Source organism: Panthera leo, chromosome E2 (assembly GCF_018350215.1).
Source record: "Panthera leo isolate Ple1 chromosome E2, P.leo_Ple1_pat1.1, whole genome shotgun sequence".
Taxonomy (NCBI): domain Eukaryota; kingdom Metazoa; phylum Chordata; class Mammalia; order Carnivora; family Felidae; genus Panthera; species Panthera leo.
In genome coordinates, this window is record NC_056693.1 from 7,043,141 (window position 1) to 7,064,140 (window position 21,000).

Here is a 21,000-nt window from a genome sequence, read left to right on the forward strand (position 1 = left end):
GACAAACCAGTGAATTCAGGGGGCAAATAAAAAAGAAAAAGGGCCTTACGAAAACTCCATGGACACAAAAGGACCGAACAAGATGTAGAAGCAACGTACAGACGGAAAGCCCGATCATGATGGATATGAGGAGATACTCTAACTCGGTATTAGCTAAAAACGTTAAAACAAGAAACAGCCCAATGGCCTATCACATGGGCCAGGAGAAACCTGATAAAGGCCACGCTGGCAAGCGAGGCGTACAAGGGTGGGTCCTTGAGCCTTCTCACGCCAGAGCACGGATTCTGTAGCCCATCAGAAGAGTCTATGGTTTACTTAGTCACACTAAGTACGCTTGTGTCCAGGGATCAGGGAAACCTGCTCCTGTGTAGTCACCTCTGAGAAATTCTTACGCCTGCCCCCACGGCCATCACAGCGTTAGTTGTAGAAACCGGGAGAGCACGGGACATGCGGTCTACCCACCGGGGGATGGGTAGCGTGGCAGGTTGAATAATGCCCCCCCCCCCGCCCAGAGATGTCCACGCATCTGCCAGGTAACAAACAGTCACTCACCTGGACGCCACTGATGTGGGAGCTGAGCCTCCCTTATCCATGGCTCCTCTTCCTTTTCCATCCTGAAAATCATCTCTGGCCTGGGAATGGGGTACCCTGTTCATGAGAAAGAATATCGGATTTGGATGTGGTCTTGGGCTTTACAGGCCATTCAGTGAAGCTCTGCATCGGCTCCTCGGAAAAGTCAACATCTTTTACTTAGGAACTAAGTACTATTCGAAAGGGCCCTAAAGGAACAACCAGACGGGGACAAATCAAAGGCAAACAGATTACATACTTCATTTGCCCTACTGCGTCCCACAACAAGGAGGGAAATCTCGACGAGGTCTGTCTGAGATTCTGGCGGGGGGGGGGGGGGGGGGGAGGGGTGCTCACCCAGGGAGAGGAGGTGGCTGCAGATCTCCAGCATCACGTCCCAGTACAGGCATCTCTGGGCAGGGCCCAGCTGCTCCCACTCCTCCCTGCTGAAGTCCATGGTCACATCCTCAAATGACACCGATACCTGTAACATCAAACCCCAGGTCAATGCGAAATTACTCCTTATTGGAAAGAGGTCACCTGCAGACCTGTTCTTAATGATTTTTCCCCATGATGTACATGGCTCTCCACTAACCACCCACTGCATGTTGTATTTTGGGGGATTAAAACTTTTTAGAAATACCCTGCAATCTGACTACATACTCGTGATATTGTGGTTAGCTCCAGCTGTCTGGCACAGAGCTCTTAAAACACTTGAAAAAAAAAAGACATTCAGATCAATGCAACAGAATAGAGAACCCAGAAATGGACCCACAAACATATGGCCAACTCATCCTTGACAAAGCCGGAAAGAATATCCAATGGAATACAGTCTCCTCAGCAAGTGGTGCTGGGAAAACTGGACAGTGACCTGCAGAAGAACGAACCCGGACCACTTTCTTACACCATACACAAAAACAAACTCAAAATGGAGGAAAGACTTAAATGTAAGACAGGAAGCCATCAAAATCCTCGAGGAGAAAGCGGGCAAAAACCTCTTTGATCTTGGCCACAGCAACCTCTTACTCAACACGTCTCCGGAGGCAAGGGAAACGAAAGCAAAAATCAACTACTGGGACCTCGTCAAAACAAAACGCTTCTGCACAGCAAAGGAAACAATCAACAAAACTAAAAGGCAACCGACAGAATGGGAGAAGAGATTTGCAAACAACATATCAGATAAAGGGTTAGTATCCAAAATCTATAAAGAACTTATCAAACTCAACACCCAAAACATAATCCAGTGAAGAAATGGGCAAAAGACATGAATAGACACTTCTCCAAAGACGACATCCAGATGGCCAACCGACACATGAAAAAATGCTCAACATCACTCATCATCAGGGAAATACAGATCAAAACCACAATGAGATACCACCTCACGATAAAGGCTTGAGGAAGAAGATGATGGCGTAGGAGGACGCCGGGCTCACTGCGTCCTGCTGAACACTTAGATTCCACCCACACCTGCCTAAATAACCCAGAAAACCACCAGAAGACTAGCAGAACGGATTCTCCGGAGCCAAGTGTAGATGAGAGGCCCACGGAAGAGGGTAGGAAGGGCGGAGAGGCGGTGTACACTACACGGACTGGGGGGAGGGAGCCGGGGCAGAGGGGCAGCCCGCCGGCCAAGCAGAGACCCTGAGTCTGGCTTGCAAAAACAGAGGGGCTGGATGGAGTGTGTTCGGACAGCAAGCGGGACTTAACATCTGGAAGGTTATACGCTAACAGCTCTGCTTGGAGAAGGACAACGGGAGGGAGAGTTGTTGAGCCCCGGACGACAGAGCTCAGTCTGCCGGGGAACAAAGGAGCTCGCCAGTGCCATCTCCCTCGCCCATCCCCCAGCCAAAATCCCAAAGGGAACCAGTTCCTGCCAGGGAACTTGCTTGCACCGCGCAAACATCCAACGCTGTGCTTCTGCGGATCCATCCCTCCGGTGGCGGGTCTGATTCCCTCCCAGTGCTGCAGGGCCCCTCCTGAAGCGGATCACCAAAGGAAAAGTGAGCTGAGCCTGCCCCTCCTGCCCCCGTGCACCTTGCCGATCAACCCCAGCTAATAAGCCAGATCCCCAGCACCACAAGCCTGGCAGTGTGCAAGTGGCCCAGACGGGCCACGCCACCCCACAGTGAATCCTGCCCCTAGGAGAGGGGAAGAGAAGGCACACACCAGTCTGTGGCCCCAGCGGTGGGCTGGGGGCAGACATCAGGTCAGACTGCGGCCCCGCCCACCAACGCAAGTTATTCAAGACAGCACAGGGGAAGTGCCCTGCAGTCCCGCACCACTCCAGGGACTATCCAAAATGAAACGGATGAATTCCCCTCAAAAGAATCTCCAGGAAATAACGACAGCTAATGAACTGATCAAAAAGGATTTAAACAATATAACAGAAAGTGAATTTAGAATAATAGTCATAAAATTAATCGCTGGGCTTGAAAACAGTATAGAGGACAGCAGAGAATCTATTGCTACAGAGATCAAGGGAATAAGGAACAGCCAGGAGGAGCTTTTAAAAATGCTATAAATAGCTGCAAAATAAAATGGAGACAACCACAGGTCGGATTGAAGAGGCAGAGGAGAGAATAGGTGAACTAGAAGATAAAATTATGGAAAAAGAGGAAGCTGAGAAAAAGAGAGATAAAAAAATCCAGGAGTATGAGTGGAAAATTAGAGAACTAAGTGATGCACTAAAGAGAAATAATCTATGCATAATTGGCATTCCAGAGGAGGAAGAGAGAGGGAAAGGTGCTGAAGGTGTACTTGAAGAAATAATAGCTGAGAACTTCCCTGATCTGGGGAAGGAAAAAGGCATTGAAATCCAAGAGGGACAGAGAATTCCGTTCAGACGTAACTTGAATTGATCTTCTGCGCGACATATCATAGTGAAATTGGCAAAATACAAGGATAAAGAAAATTCTGAAAGCAGCTAGGGATAAACGTGCTCTAACATATACAGGGAGACCGATAAGACTCGTGACAGATCTCTCTACTGAAACTTGGCAGGCCAGAAAGGAATGGCAGGAAATCTTCAATGTGATGAACAGAAAAAAAATATGCACCCAAGAATCCTTTATCCAGCAAACCTGTCATTTAGAATAGGAGAGATAAAGGTCTTCCCAAACAAACAAAAACTGAAGGAATTCATCACCACTAAACCAGCCTTACAAGAGATCCTAAGGGGGGATCCTATGAGACAAAGTACCAGAGACACTGCTACAAGCATGAAACCTACAGACATCACAATGACTCTAAACCCCTATCTTTCAATAATAACACTGAATTGTAAATGGACTAAATGCTCCAACCAAAAGACACAGGGTGTCAGAATGGATAAAAAAACAAGACCCATCTATTTGCTGTCTACAAGAGACTCATTTTAGACCTGAGGACACCTTCAGATTGAAAGTGAGGGTATGGAGAACTATCTATCATGCAACTGGAAGTCAAAAGAAAGTTGGAGTAGCCATACTTACATCAGACAAACTAGACTTTAAATGAAAGGCTGTAACAAGAGATGAAAAAGGGCATTATATATTAATTACAGGGTCTATCCATCAGGAAGAGCTAACAATTATAAATGTCTATGCACCGAATATGGGAGCCCCAAATATGTAACAATTACTCACAAACATAAGCAACCTTATTGATAAGAATGTGGTAATTGCAGGGGACTTTAACACTCCACTTACAGAAATGGATCATCTAGACACACGGTCAATAAAGAAACAAGGGCCCTGAATGATACATTGGATCAGATGGACTTGACAGATATATTTAGAACTCTGCATCCCAAAGCAACAGAATATACTTTCTTCTCAAGTGCACACGGAACATTCTCCAAGATAGATCACATACTGGGTCACAAAACAGCCCTTCAGAAGTATACAAGAATTGAGATCGTACCATGCATACTTTCAGACCACAATGCTATGAAGCTTGAAATCAACCACAGGAAAAAGTCTGGAAAACCTCCAAAAATATGGAGGTTAAAGAACACCCTACTAAAGAATGAATGGGTCAACCAGGCAATTAGAGAAGAAATTTAAAAAATATATGGAAACAAACGAAAATGAAAATACAACAATCCAAACGCTTTGGGATGCAGCGAAGGCAGTCCTGAGAGGAAAATACATTGCAATCCAGGCCTATCTCAAGCAACAAGAAAAATCCCAAATACAAAATCTAACAGAATACCTAAAAGAAATAGAAGCAGAACAGCAAAGACACCATAAACCCAGCAGAAGAAGAGAAATAATAAAGATCAGAGCAGAAATAAACAATAAAGAATCTAAAAAAAACTGTAGAGCAGATCAATGAAACCAAGAGTTGGTTTTTTGAAAAAATAAACAAAATTGATAGATAAACCTCTAGCTAGGCTTCTCAAAAAGAAAAGGGAGATGGCCCAAATAGATAAAATCATGAATGAAAATGGAATTATTACAACCAATCCCTCAGAGATACAAGCAATTATCAGGGAATATTATGAAAAATTATATGGCAACAAACTGGACAACCTGGAAGAAATGGACAAATTCCTAAGCACCCACACACTTTCAAAACTCAATCAGGAGGAAACAGAAAGCTTGAACAGACCCATAACCAGCGAAGAAACTGAATCAGTTATCAAAAATCTCCCAACAAATAAGAGTCCAGGACCAGATGGCTTCCCAGGGGATTTCTACCAGACGTTTAAAGCAGAGATAATACCTATCCTTCTCAAGCTATTCCAAAAAATAGAAAGGGAAGGAAAACTTCCAGACTCATTCTATGAAGCCAGTATTACTTTGATTCCTAAACCAGACAGACCCAGTAAAAAAAGAGAACTACAGGCCAATATCCCTGATGAATATGGATGCAAAAACTCTCAATAAGATACTAGTAAATCGAATTCAACAGCATATAAAAAGAATTATTCACCATGGTCAAGCGGAATTCATTCCTGGACTGCAGGGCTGGTTCAACATTCACAAATCAATCAACATGATACATCACATTAATAAAAGAAAAGAACCATATGATCCTGTCAATCAATGCAGAAAAAGCATGTGACAAAATTCAGCATCCTTTCTTAATAAAAACCCTCGAGAAAGTCGGGATAGAAGGAACATACTTAAACATCATAAAAGTCATTTATGAAAAGCCCACAGCTAACATCATCCTCAATGGGGAAAAACTGAGAGCTTTTTCCCTGAGATCAGGAACACGACAGGGATGTCCACTCTCACTGCTGTTGTTTAACATAGTGTTGGAAGTTCTAGCATCAGCAGTCAGACAACAAAAGGAAATCAAAGGCATCAAAATTGGGAAAGATGAAGTTAAGCTTTCACTTTTTGCAGATGACATGATAGTATACATGGAAAATCCAACAGACTCCACCCTAAGTCTGCTAAAACTGATACATGAATTCAGCAAAGTTGCAGGATACAAAATCAATGTACAGATATCAGCTGCATTCTTATACACTAATAATGAAGCAACAGAAAGACAAAGAAACTGATCCCATTCACAATTGCACCAAGAAGCATAAAATACCTAGGAATAAATCTAACCAAAGATGTACAAGATCTGTATGCTGAAAACTATAGAAAGCTTATGAAGGAAACTGAAGATATAAAGAAATGGAAAAACATTCCATGCTCATGGGTTGGAAGAATAAATATTGTCAAAATGTCAGTACTACCCAAAGCTATCTACACATTCAATGCACTCCCAATCAAACTTGCACCAGCATTCTTCTCGAAGCTAGAACAAGCAATCCTAAAATTCATATGGAACCACAAAAGGCCCCAAATAGCCAAAGTAATTTTGAAGAAGACCAAAGCAGGAGGCATCACAATCCCAGACTTTAGCCTCTACTACAAAGCTGTAATCATCAAGACAGCATGGTATTGGCACAAAAACAGACACATAGACCAATGGAATAGAATAGAAACCCCAGAACTAGACCCACAAAAGTATGGCCAACTAATCTTTGACAAAGCAGGAAAGAACATCCAATGGAAAAAAGACAGTCTCTTTAACAAATGGTGCTGGGAGAACTGGACAGCAACGTGCAGAAGGTTGAAACTAGACCACTTTCTCACACCATTCACAAAAATAAACTCAAAATGGATAAAGGACCTGAATGTGAGACAGGAAACCATCAAAACCCTAGAGGAGAAAACAGGAAGAGACCTCTCTGACCTCAGCTGTAGCAATTTCTTACTTGACACATCCCGAAAGGCCAGGGAATTAAAAGCAAAAATGAACTATTGGGACCTCATGAAGATAAAAAGCTTCTGCACAGCAAAGGAAACAATTAACAAAACTAAAAGGCAACCAACGGAATGGGAAAAGATATTTGCAAATGACATATCGGACAAAGGGCTAGTATCCAAAATCTATAAAGAGCTCACCAAATTCCACACCCGAAAAACAAATAATCCAGTGAAGAAATGGGCAGAAGACGTGAATAGACACCTCTCTAAAGAAGACATCCGGATGGCCAACAGGCACATGAAAAGATGTTCAACGTCGCTCCTCATCAGGGAAATACAAATCAAAACCACACTCGGATATCACCTCACACCAGTCAGAGTGGCCAAAATGAACAAATCAGGAGACTATAGATGCTGGAGAGGATGTGAAGAAACGGGAACCCTCTTGCACTGTTGGTGGGAATGCAAACTGGTGCAGCCACTCTGGAAAACAGTGTGGAGGTTCCTCAAAAAATTAGAAATAGGCCTACGCTATGACCTAGCAGTAGCACTGCTAGGAATTTACCCAAGGGATACAGGAGTACTGATGCATAGGGGCACCTGTGCCCCAATGTTTATAGCAGCACTCTCAACAATAGCCAAATTGTGGAAAGAGCCTAAATGTCCATCAATTGATGAATGGATAAAGAAATTGTGGTTTATATACACAATGGAGTACTATGTGGCAATGAGAAAGAATGAAATATGGCCTTTTGTAGCAACGTGGATGGAACTGGAGAGTGTGATGCTAAGTGAAATGAGCCATACAGAGAAAGACAGATACCATATGGTTTCACTCTTATGTGGATCCTGAGAAACTTAACAGGAACCCATGGGGGAGGGGAAGAAAAAAAACAAAAGAGAGGTTAGAGTGGAAGAGAGCCAAAGCATAAGAGACTTAAAAAATGAGGACAAACTGAGGGCTGATGGGGGTGGGAGGGAGGGGAGGGGGGGTGATGGGTATTGAGGAGGGCATCTTTTGGGATGAGCACTGGGTGTTGTATGAAAACCAATTTGACAATAAATTTCATATATTTAAAAAAATTGTAAAAAAAAAAAGATACCACCTCACACCTGTCAGAATGGCTAACATTAACAACTCAGGCAACAACAGATGTTGGCAAGGACAGGGAGAAAGAGGACCTCTTTTGCACTGCTGGTGAGAATGCAAACTAGTGCAGCCACTCAGGAAAACAGTATGGAGGTTCCTCAAAAAATTAAAAATAGAACTACCCTACGACCCAGCAATTGCACTACTAGGCATTTATCCACGGGATACAGGTGTGCTGTTTCGAAGGGACACATGCACCCCATGTTTATAGCAGCTCTATCAACAATAGCCAAAGTATGGAAAGAGCCCAAATGGCCATCGACAGATGAATGGATAAAGAAAATGTGGTATATATATACAATGGAGTATTACCCGGCAATCAAAAAGAATGAAATCTTGCCATTTGCAACTACATGGATGGAACTGGAGGGTATTATGCTAAGCGAAATTAGAGCAAGATAAATATGACTTCACTCATATGGGGAATTTAAGACAGAACAGATGAAGGGAAGGCAAGCAAAAATATAAAAACAGGGAGGGGGACAAAACAGAAGAGACTCATAAATATGGAGAACAAACTGAGGGTTACTGGAGGGGTTGTGGGAGGCTAAATGGGTAAGAGGCAGTAAGGAATCTACTCCTGAAATCATTGTTGCACTATATGCTAACTAATTTGGATGTAAATTAAAAACAAAAACAAAAACAAAAAACCTTGAAAACTTTTTAACTTTTTTTAATGTTGATTTTATTTTTGATAGAAAGAAAGAGAGTGCAAGCAGGGGCAGGGCAAGGAGACAGGGAAACACAGAATCCGAAGGAGGCTCCAGGGTCTGAGCTGTCAGCACAAAGCCCGATGCAGGGTCGAACCCATGAGCTGTGAGATCATGACCTGAGCAAAAGTTTGCTACTCAAGTGACTGAGCCACCCATGTGCCCCAAACCCTTGAAATTTCTTAAGTGAGGAAGAGTGATAAAGGTGTCCTCTTATTATGTTGATGAGTTGAGTTTTAGGAATGGGGGGCTGGTTGCCAGGGGAACCAGAGCAGTGACTAGAGGGTTAGAACTGACCCCCAACCTCCAGGGAGGGGGGAGGGGCTGGAGGTGGACAATGGCCAATGGCCGATGATTTTGTGCACCCTGCCTGTGTCATGAAGCCTCCATAAACACCCACAAGGGCGGGGTCTGGACAGCTTCCCGACTGCAGAACCAGATCCAGTCCCCAGGGCACCCTGCGGGGCCTCTGACTGGGGACAGAAGCTCCTTTGGAATCTCACCTGATGGATCTCTTCATCTGGCTGTTGATTCTTATTACTTAATATCCTTTGCAGCAAATGGGTATCGTAATAATGGTTTCCTGGATTCTGGGGGCTACTCCTGAAAATTAACTAAACCCAAGGCGGGGATCCTGGGAACCTCCGAAGGCCCCTGGTGTTTTGGTTGGCATCTGAAGTTGGGGAAGAGGGGCTGTCTTGTAGGCTGAGCCCTTACCCTGTGGGATCTGACCCTATCTATGGTTAGACAGTGCCAGAATGGAGTTCAATATGATAACAAAAGGGGCACCTGGGTGGCTCAGTTGATTAAGCGTCCGACTCTTGATTTCTACTCAGGTCACGATCTCCCAATTCATGAGTTTGAGCCCCGCGCCAGGCTCTGTGCTCACAGCACAGAGCCTGCTTAGGATTCTCTCTGCCTCTCTCTCTCCGCCCTCCCTCTTGCTCATGCTTGCTCTCTCTCAAAATAAATACACTTAAAGAAAAAAAGAAATTTTTTTAACGTTTATTCATTTTTGAGAGACAGAGACAGAACATGAGTGGGGAAGGGGCAGAGAGAGAGGGAGACACAGATCTGAAGCAGGCTCCAGGCTCTGAGCTGTCAGTACGGAGCCCGACGTGGGGCTTGAACTCATGAACTGCGAGATCATGACCTGAGCCGAAGTCAGACACTCAACCGACTGAGCCACCCAGGCGCCCCAAGAAAAAAACTTTTTTTTAACACTGAGAACAAAAGACCCCAATAATCAGACAGCAACAGCTAAAGGACAAGATGGGTTCCCTCATGGCAAGGGAGAGAAAACAGAAATTTTCACCAGGCCAGATGACCCTGAAGAATAAAAGTCAGCATGGCCTGTGGCCATGGGCCTGCACAAAATTCAGCAAAATTCATGGGAAGACACACGGTATCGTGCTCCTCCTCAGCCGCCACACCCTGGAGCCACTGCCGGAAACGGAGGGCTGGGTCCTGCTTGTCGTCTGCTCCTGAGGTTGAAGTCTGGGGTCTGACCACCCTCGACAAGGGGACAAACTTGCGGGTTTTGCCTATTTAAGCCTAAACCTTCCCCTCTGGAGTGGGCTTTCCGTTCACAGCCGAAGGCTGTGGTCTCCCCAGTCTGCATATCGTGGCAGCAAAGCTTCCCCTCGCCTGTGACCAAATCGTGGCATCCCAGGAGTTTCTACTGACAAACTGGAGGACACCCAGCTGGTATCCCAGGGAAATGAGCGGCTGTGGGGAAGAATCTCCACGCATTTGGTGACCAGGAGAGGCAGAGGTGCCGTGTTCTGTGTGGGTAAAGGAGCCACGCAGGAGAAGCGATTTCCCTTTACAACAGGGACTGTGAGGGCGCCTGGGTGGCTCAGTCAGTTGAGCGTCACAGTTCATGAGTTCGAGCCCCGCGTCAGGCTCCGAGCTGCCATGCAGAGCCTGCCTGGGAGTCTGTCTCTCTCAAAAATAAACAAACTTCCAAACAAAACAAAACCGGGAATACTACTCTGAGCAGAAGCTGCCCTCTAGGAAGAGTAGGCATGAAGGCATGCACGTGAGTGCTGCGGGTGGAAGAACGCGAAAGATGCCAGGTGCCTGGGTGGCTCAGGCAGTTAAGCCTCTAACTTCAGCTCAAGTCATGATCTCAGGTTCATGGGTTCGAGCCCCACATTGGGCTCTGTGCTGATGGCACCCAGCCTGGAGCCTAAGGCCTGCTTTGGATTGTGTGTGTGTGTGTGTGTGTGTGTGTGTGTGTGTGTGTGTCTGCGCCCCACCCCCACTCACTCTCTCTCAAAAATAAACATTAAACTTTTTTTTTAATCAAAAAAATAAAATAAAGATGCTCAATGGCAACCCAAGCAGACTCTGAGGTAGTGTTTTTTTTTTTTTTTTTTCTGGACCAAGTTCCACCATATGGGTGGAGGAAGGGGGATCCCCTCACACCACCAGGCGGGATCCCTACAGTGGGGTGGCCTACAGCTCAACTTAATTCTGACGCCATCTACCTGGAGGTGGCGTCACATCCCACAGGTGAGGGCACTCTCCTGGAAGCCCCGGCTATCACCCGTGCTTCTGATCAGCAAGGGGGTGGGGGGCTGGAATTAGAGGTTCCCATGACCCCCTTCTTGGGCTCAATTAACATGCTAGAGAAGGGGCGCCTGGGTGGCTCAGTGGGTTAGGTGTCCGACTTTGGCTCAGGTCATGAGCTCATGGTTTGTGAGTTCGAGCCCCACATCGGGCTCTGTGCTGACAGCTTGGAGCCTGGAGCCTGGAAGCTCCTTCGGATTCTGTGTCTCCCTCTCTCTCTACCCCTCCCCTATTCATGCTGTCTCTCTCTCTCTCAAAAATAAGCAAACATTAAAAAAAAGCAAAACAAAAAACCATGCTAGAGCAGCTCGAGGAATTAAGGAAACCCATTTACTCCATTGGATCACTCACTATAAAGATAGTAAAAGATATGAATTAACAGCCAGGTGAAGACATGCCCTGGGCAGGGGGTGTGCGGGAAGGGGGCTAAAGCTCCCATGCTCCCCTCCAGTGAGCCACTCTCGGGGCACCTCCACCCCACCTGGCGGCTCCCAAACCCCACCCTCTTGGGTGTTTCTGGAAGCTTTATTACATAGCTGTGATTGACTTGGCCTTGGGTCACTGATTCCACCTGCAGCCCCTCCCCCATCTCTGGAGGTGAAGAGGTGGGGCTGGAAGCCCCGACCCTCCAATCACAGGGCTGGTTCCCTTGGCAACCACCATCCTTAGGGGATTTCCAAAATTCCCCTTACTTGTATAAACCCAATAGTGGTGGACAGGGGCTGACACACACCAGGGTTGTGGCTCTAAAGGGTTTGGCTTTTTTGCCAGGAACTGAAGACAAGACCAAACATTATGACAGAAGATGCCCCTGCTGCTTAGGGCTCAGGAAAATTCCAAGGATCTGGGGGGCTGTGAGCCAGGAACCATGAATGAAGACCAAATATCTCGTTTCTCCTGAATCTCAGTATCACACAGCTGTGTAAGAGTGTCATTAAAAGATCAGGAAGTAAATACCAAAATATTTAGTTAATAGGGTAAAAGTTCATTGCCTCTAAGGAGAAGAGACAATGCTGACAGCTGTTTGTTTGTTTTAAGCTGGAACACTGTGTAAGCCTATGTAACAGCTGGTCTTTGGGAGGAGAGGTAAGTGGAACAGGACAGACCTTCCAGGAGAGGAAGCTTATACTGTGTCACACAATTTCCATCATCTGCCACACAGTGGTGCTTGCAAAGACAGCTGTTATTATTTACAAGCCTAGCAAAACAATCTTTTCTATGTACAAATAAAACCAAAACCACCTGCAAAGGAAAAAGTACCAAATGTCTTAGAAATGTACATATATGCGTGATGAGTATAAAATATATTTGAAAACCAGAGGCCGAGACAAACAAAAATATAAAATATAAACATAGAATATAAATCAAACGGCAAGAAAAAAGTTAATTCACACCCAAAAAATATGCCTGACACCTGTCAGGATGGCTAGTATCAAGAACACAGTAACAGGAAGATGGTGGCGTAGGAGGACGCTGGGCTCACCTCGTCCTGCCGATCGCGTAGATTCCACTCACACCTGCCTAAATAACCCACAAAACCGCCAGAAGACGAGCAGAACGGACTCTCCGGAGCCAAGTGTAGAGGAGAGGCCCATGGAAGAGGGTAGGAAGGGTGGAGAGGCGGTGCGCGCTACACGGACTGGCAGAAGGGAGCTGGGGTGGTGGGGGGGCAGTCCGCCCCGCAAGGCAGAGCCCCTGAGTCTGGCTTGCAAAAGTGGAGGGGCCGGACCGAGTGTGTTCTGACAGCCAGCGGGACTTAACATCTGGAATGTTAAAAGTCAACAGGTCTGCTCTCGGAGAGTGGGGAGGGCAAGGACACCGGGAGGGAGAGTTGTTGAGCCCCGGAGGACAGAGCCCAGCATGGTGGGGAACAAAGGCCCTGGCAAACGCCATCCCTCTCCCATCCCTCGGCCAAAATCCCAGAGGGAACCTGTTCCCCTCACCGAACTTGCTTGCACCACGCAAACACCCAACGCTGTGCTTCTGGGGATCCATCCCTCCGACAGGTCTGCCTCCCTCCCGAAGCGGACCACCGAAGGCAAAGCGCGCTGAGCCTGCCTCTCCCGCCCCTGTGCACCTTGCGGATCCACTCCGGCTAATACGCCAGATCCCATCGAAGCAGCACCACAAGCCTGGCAGTGTGCAAGTAGCCCAGACAGGGGCCACACCACTCCACAGTGAGTCCTGCCCCTGGGAGAGGGGGAGATAAGGTACACACCAGGCTGACTGTAGCCCCAGCAGTGGGCTGGGGGCAGACATCAGGTCTCACTGCAGCCCCGCCCACCAACACAAGTTACTCCACACAGCACAGGGGAAGTGCCCTGCAGTTTGGAGCCACCACAGGGACTACCCAAAATGACGAAACAAGAATTCTCCTCAAAAGAAACTCCAGGAAGTAGCGACAGCTAACGAATTGATCAAAAACGATTTCAGCAATACGACGGAACAAGAATTTAGAATAATAGTCATAAAATTAATCACTGGGCTTGAAAAAAAGCATAGAGGACAGCAGAGAATCTATTGCTACAGAGATCAAGGGACTAAGAAATAGTCACAAGGAGCTAAACAATGCTATAAATGAGGTGAAAAATAAAATGGAGGCGGCCATAGCACGGAATGAAGAGGCAGAGGAGAGAATAGGTGAATTAGAAGACAAAATTATGGAAAAAGAGGAAGCTGAGAAAAAGATTAAAAAAATCCAGGAGTATGAGGGGAGAATTAGAGAACTAAGTGATGCAATCAAATGGAACAATATCCATATCATAGGAATTCCAGAAGAAGAAGAGAGAGAAGGGGCTGAAGGTGTACTTGAACAAATCATAGCTGAGAACTTCCCTGATCTGGGGAAGGAAAAAGGCATTGAAATCCAAGAGGCGCAGAGAACTCCCTTCAAACGTGATTTCAATCGATCTTCTGCACGACATATAGTGAAACTGGAAAAATACAAGGATAAAGAGAAAATTCTGAAAGCAGCTAGGGATAAACACGCTCTAACTTATAAAGGGAGACCCGTAAGACTAGTGGCAGACCTATCTACTGAAACTTGGCAGGCCAGAAAGGAATGGCAGGAAATCTTCAATGTGATGAACAGGAAAAATTTGCAGCCGAGAATCCTTTACCCAGCAAGTCTGTCATTCAGAACACAAGGAAAAATAAAGGTTTTCCCAAACAAAAACTGAAGGAATTCATCACCACTAAACCAGCCCTACAAGAGATCCTAAGGGGGACTCTGTGAGTGAAATGTTGCAAGGACCACAAAGGACCAGAGACATCACTACAAGCATGAAACCTACAGACATCACAATGACTCTAAACCCCTATCTTTCAATAATAACACTGGATTGTAAATGGACTAAATGCTCCAACCAAAAGACACAGGGTGTCAGAATGGGTAAAAAAAAATAAGACCCATCTAATTGCTGTTTACAAGAGACTCATTTTAGACCTGAGGACACCTTCAGATTGAAAGTGAGGGGATGGAGAACTATCTATCATGCTACTGGAAGTCAAAAGAAAGTTGGAGTAGGCATACTTATATCAGACAAACTAGACTTTAAATGAAAGGCTGTAACAAGAGATGAAGAAGGGCATTATATAATAATTACAGGGTCTATCCATCAGGAAGAGCTAACAATTAAAGTTCTATGCACTGAATACAGGAGCCTTCAAATATATAAAACAATTAATCACAAACATATGCAAGTTTATTGATAAGAGTGTAGTAATTGCAGGGGACTTTAATACCCCACTTACGACAATGGATAGATCATCTAGACACAGGATCAATAAAGAAACAAGGGCCCTGAACGATACATTGGACCAGATGGACTTGACAGATACATTTAGAACTCTGTATCCCAAAGCAACAGAATACAGTTTCTTCTCGAGTGCATATGGGACATTCTCCAAGATCACACACTGGGTCACAAAACAGCCCTTCATAAGTGTAAAAGAATTGAGGTCATACCATGCATACTTTCAGACCACAATGCTATGAAACTTGAAATCAACTTCAGGAAAATGTCTAGAAAACCTCCAAAAGCATGGAGGTTAAAGAACACCCTACTAAAGAATGAGTGGGTCAACCAGGCAATTAGAGAAGAAATTAAAAAAATATATGGAAACAAACAAAAATGAAAATACAACAATCCAAATGCTTTGGGATGCAGTGAAGGCAGTCCTGAGAGGAAAATACATTGCAATCCAGGCCTATCTCAAGCAACAAGAAAAATCCTAAATACAAAATCTAACAGCACACCTAAGGGAAATAGAAGCAGAACACCAAAGACACCCCAAACCCAGCAGAAGAGAAATAATAAAGATCAAAGCAAAAATAAACAATATAGAATTTAAAAAAACTGTAGAGCAGATCAATGAAACCAAGAGTTGGCTTTTTGAAAAAATAAACAAAATTGATAAACCTCTAACCAGGCTTCTCAAAAAGAAAAGGGAGATGAACCAAATAGATAAAATCATGAATGAAAATGGAATTATTACAACCAATCCCTCAGAGATACAAGCAATTATCAGGGAATATTATGAAAAATTATATGGCAACAAACTGGACAACCTGGAAGAAAAGGACAAATTCCTAAACACCCACACACTTCCAAAACTCAATCAGGAGGAAATAGAAAGCTTGAACAGACCCATAACCAGCGAAGGAATTGAATCAGTTATCAAAAATCTCCCACAAATAAGAGATGGTTGTCTCCCAATAACCAACCAGATGGTTTCCCTGGGGAATTCTACCAGACATTTAAAGCAGAGATAATACCTATCCTTCTCAAGCTGTTCCAAAAAATAGAAAGGGAAGGAAAACTTACAGACTCAATCCATGAAACCAGCATTACTTTGATTCCCAAACCAGAGACCCAGCAAAAAAAGAGAACTACAGGCCAATATCCCTGATGAATATGGATGCAAAAATTCTCAACAAGATACTAGCAAATTGAGTTCAACAGCATATAAAAAGAATTATTCACCATGATCAAGTGGGATTCATTCCTGGGCTACAAGGCTGGTTCAACATTCACAAATCAATGTGATACATTACATTAACAAAAGAAAAGAACCATATGATCCCATCAATCGATGCAGAAAAAGCATTTGACAAAATTCAGCATCCTTTCTTAATAAAAACCCTTGAGAAAGTCGGGATAAAAGGAACATACTTAAACATCATAAAAGCCATTTATGAAAAGCCCTCAGCTAATACCATCCTCAATGGAGAAAAACTCAGAGCTTTCTTCCTGAGATCAGGAACACGACAGGGATGTCCACTCTCACCGCTGTTGTTTAACATAGTGTTGGAAGTTCTGGCATCAGCAATCAGACAACAAAAGGAAATCAAAGGCATCATAATTGGGAAAGATGAAGTTAAGCTTTCACTTTTTGCAGATGACACGATATTATACATGGAAAACCCGACAGACTCCACCAGAAGTCTGCTAGAACTGATACATGAATTCAGCACAGTCGCAGGATACAAAATCAATGTACAGAAATCAGTTACATTCTTATACACTAATAATGAAGCAACAGAAAGACAAAGAAACTGATCCCATCCACAATTGCACCAAGAATCATAAAATACCTAGGAATTAACCTAAGACGTAAAAGATCTGTATGCTGAAAACTATAGAAAACTTATGAAGGAAACTGAAGAAGATACAAAAAAATGGAAAAGCATTCCGTGCTCATGGGTTGGAAGCATAAATATTGTCAAAATGTCAATACTAGCCAAAGCTATCTACACATTCAATGCAATCCCAATAAAACTGCACCAGCATTCTTCTCAAAGCTAGAACAAGCAATCCTAACATTTGTATGGAACCACAAAAGACCCCGAATAGCCAAAGTAATTTTGAAGAAGACCAAAGCAGGAGGCATCACAATCCCAGACTTTAGCCTCTACTACAAAGCTGTAATCAAGACAGCATGGTATTGGCACAAAAACAGACACATAGACCAATGGAATAGAATAGAAACCCCAGAACTAGACCCACAAAAGTAGGGCCAAATAATCTTTGACAAAGCAGGAAAGAACATCCCATGGAAAAAAGACAGTCTCTTTAACAAATGGTGCTGGGAGAACTGGACAGCAACGTGCAGAAGGTTGAAACTAGACCACTTTCTTAAACCATTCACAAAGAAATAAACTTAAAATGGATAAAGGACCTGAATGTGAGACAGGAAACCATCAAAACCCTAGAGGAGAAAGCAGGAAAAAACCTCTCTGACCTCAGCCACAGCAATTTCTTACTTGACACATCCCCAAAGGCAAGGGAATTAAAAGTAAAAATGAACTATTGGGACCTCATGAAGATAAAAAGCTTCTGCACAGGAAAGGAAACAATCAACAAAACTAAAAGGCAACCGATGGAATGGGAAAAGACATTTGCAAATGACATATCGGACAAAGGGCTAGTACCCAAAACTTATAAAGAACTCACCAAACTCCACACCTGAAAAACAAATAATCCAGTGAAGAAATGGGCAGAAGACATGAATAGATACTTCTCTAAAGAAGACATCCGGATGGCCAACAGGCACACGAAAAGATGCTCAACGTCGCTCCTCATCAGGGAAATACAAATCAAAACCACACTGAGATACCACCTCATGCCGGTCAGAGTGGCTAAAATGAACAAATCAGGAGACTATAGATGCTGGCAAGGATGTAGAGAAACGGGAACCCTCTTGCACTGTTGGTGGGAATGCAAACTGGTGCAGCCACTCTGGAAAACAGTGTGGAGGTTCCTGAAAATGTTAAAAATAGATCTACCCTATGACCCAGCGATAGCACTGCTAGGGATTTACCCAAGGGATACAGGAGTGCTGATGCATAAGGGCACTTGTACCCCAATGTTTATAGCAGCACTCTCAACAATAGCCAAATTATAGAAAGAGCCTAAATGTCCATCAACTGACGAATCGATAAAGAAGATGTGGTTTATATATACAATGGAATATTACTTGGCAATAAGAAAGAATGAAATCTGGCCCTTTGTAGCAACGTGGATGGAACTGGAGAGTGTGATGCTAAGTGAAATAAGTCATATAGACAAAGACAGATACCATATGGTTTCACTCTTATGTGGATCCTGAGAAACGTAACAGAAACCCATGGGGGAGGGGAAGGAAAAAAAAAAAAAGAGGTTAGAGTGGGAGAGAGCCAAAGCATAAGAGACTGTTAAAAACTGAGAACAAACTGAGGGTTGATGGGGGGTGGGAGGGAGGGGAGGGTGGGGGATGGGTATTGAGGAGGGCACCTTTTGGGATGAGCACTGGGTGTTGTATGGAAACCAATTTGACAACTTTCATATAAAAAGACAAAAACAAAACAAAAAAACAAAAAGACAGTAACAAGTGTTGGCAAGGATGTGGAGACCAAAGGACCTTCATGCACTGTGGGTGGAAACGTAAATGGGTGCAGCCACTGTGGTAAACAGCACGAAGGGTCCCCTAAAAATTAAAAATAGAAATACCACACAATCTAGTATTTCCACTACTGGATATTTACCCAAAGAAAATGGAAACACTGACTTGAAAAGGTTAGGACTTGTCGAAGTCCTAACCCCCAGTACCTCAGAGTGTGCCTGTATTTGGAGACACAGTCTTTTAAGAGGTAATCTCTGTTTATTGCAACATTATTTACACCAGCCAAGATATGGAAGCAACCTAAGTATCTATCAACAGGTGAATGGATAAAGAAGATGTGGTGTGCGTATAAATGCTAGACATACGTGTGTGTATATACCGTGTATAGACCGGGAGGGTCTTGCGCTAAGTGAAATAAGTCAGAGACAAATACCGTATGATTTCACCTGTATGTGGAATCTAAAAAACAAAACGAATGAACAAGCAAAGTAGAAACAGACCCATAAACACAGAGAACTAGTGGCTGCCGAAGGGGAGGAGGATGGGGAGATGGGCAAAGGTGGGGAGTGGGGAGTACAGGCTTCCAGCTATGGAACCAGTGAGTCTCAAGGATAAAAGATACAGCGTGGGGAACACTTGTGGTGACAGATGACAGCACTTGTCAATTTAATATGTTGTACACTTGTTACCAATGTACCATTGTGTCACTATACTCCAATTTAAAAAAAAATTTTTTTTTTTTTTTTAACATTTATTTTTTGAGACAGAGAGAGACAGAGCATGAACAGGGGAGGGGCAGAGAGAGAGGGAGACACAGAATCGGAAGCAGGCTCCAGGCTCTGAGCCATCAGCCAGAGCCCAACGCGGGGCTCGAACTCACGGACCGCGAGATCGTGACCTGAGCCGAAGTCGGAGACTCAACCCACTGAGCCACCCAGGCGCCCCTATACTCCAATTTAAAAAGACCAATAAAGCAACAACAACGTAAAAAATACAAATTAAAGCAGTCGTGGCATCTATTTATTTTTGATCAGATTAACAGGCTTAAAAAGTAGAGAATAACAACACAATATTGGCAGAAGCCGAGGGAAGACCACGATGAAAAGACTATGCGAATGTTGGTGGCAAATAGCCTAACACGAACAGAGAAGCTGAGTGAAAATCTGAATTAGCAACGGGAGGATCTACTGAAACGGCAAAACGAAAACCAGGGCAAGCCGGCAAAATTATTTTCATCATCTAAAAGGAAATGAGCCGATATGAAGTAACTAACATGTATCATAACACCCACTTGAACACGCTTTCAATCCTGCTCTTAACAGTTCAACACATATCAAGGCAAAAGGAAAGGCATTTACGTACGATGTACTGTTTGTCACCGTTTATGGGCTCAACTGTGTCTCCCCTCCAAGCTCCCCGCACCCAAGAAAATTCTTATGGCGAAGTCCTAACCCCCAGTACCATGGAGACATGGTCTTTTAAAAGCCTGGGTGTCTCAGTTGATTGTCTGTCTGACTTTGGCTCAGGTCATGATCTCGTGGTTTGTGGGTTCAGAGCCTAGAACCTGCTACGGATTCTGTGTACGTGTGTGTGTGTCTCTCTCTCTCTGCCCCACCCTTCTCCGCTGGCACTGTCTCTACCTCTCTCTCAAAAATAAAGAAACGTTCAAAAAAATAAATAAAAGAGGTAACCAAGTTAAAATGAGGTCAGTAGAGTGGGCTCTGATCCTGTATGACTGGGGGTCCTGATAAAAGATTAAGGGGCACCTGGGTGGCTCAGCTGGTTAAGCTGCTAGTTTAGCAGCTGACTTGATTTCAGCTCAGGTCTCGATCTCAGTTCATGAAATCGAGCTCCTCCCCAGTGAGGAGCCTGCTTTGGATCCTCTCTCCCTCTCTCAAAATAAATAAGTAAACATTAAGGGAAAAAAAGAAGAAAAAAAAAAGGAAAGGAAATGAGACACAGACCCCCACAGAGGGAAGATCACACGAGGACAGTCAGAAGCCATCCATCTACAAGCCAGGGAGAGAGGCCTCAGAAGGAAGAACCCTGATGACATCTTGACTTTGCATTTCCAGCCCCTGGAATCATGAGAAAATACATTTCTGTTGTTTATGCCACCCAGGCTGTAGCACTTCGTGACGGCAGCCCGAGCAAACTAACAGTCACACAACAAAGATCTTGGACAGTTCTGGGTGAAATTTGGGTGTTTTACCTTTTCATTTTTGGCATGCCTTTTAGGGGGCACCTGGGTGGCTCAGTAGGTTAAGCGTCTGACTCCTGATTTTAGGTCATGACTTCATGGTTTCGGAGTTCAAGCCCCACATCAGGCTCTCTGTGTGGACAGTGCAGAGCCTGCTTGGGATTCTCTGTCTTCCTCTCTCTGCCCCTTCCCTGCTCACACTCTCACTCTCAAAAAGAA

The 21,000-nt window shown here is 44.3% G+C and overlaps 1 protein-coding gene and 1 non-coding gene across 2 annotated transcripts in view; both read right to left on the reverse strand.

Annotated features, from left to right (window-relative positions):
- ZNF175 (zinc finger protein 175) overlaps positions 1 to 21,000 on the reverse strand; it is a 34,020-nt gene that overhangs the window by 7,609 nt on the left and 5,411 nt on the right. Inside the window, exons 3-4 of the mRNA XM_042918261.1 lie at positions 928 to 1,054; positions 553 to 648 (exon numbers count right to left, since the gene is read on the reverse strand). Coding sequence (XP_042774195.1) covers positions 553 to 648; positions 928 to 1,054 — 223 coding nt within the window. The remainder of the gene's footprint in view (positions 1 to 552; positions 649 to 927; positions 1,055 to 21,000) is intronic.
- Positions 12,244 to 12,368, reverse strand: LOC122209227. Its single transcript, XR_006197507.1, has one exon. It is a non-coding gene; the product is annotated as a small nucleolar RNA SNORA28 (small nucleolar RNA).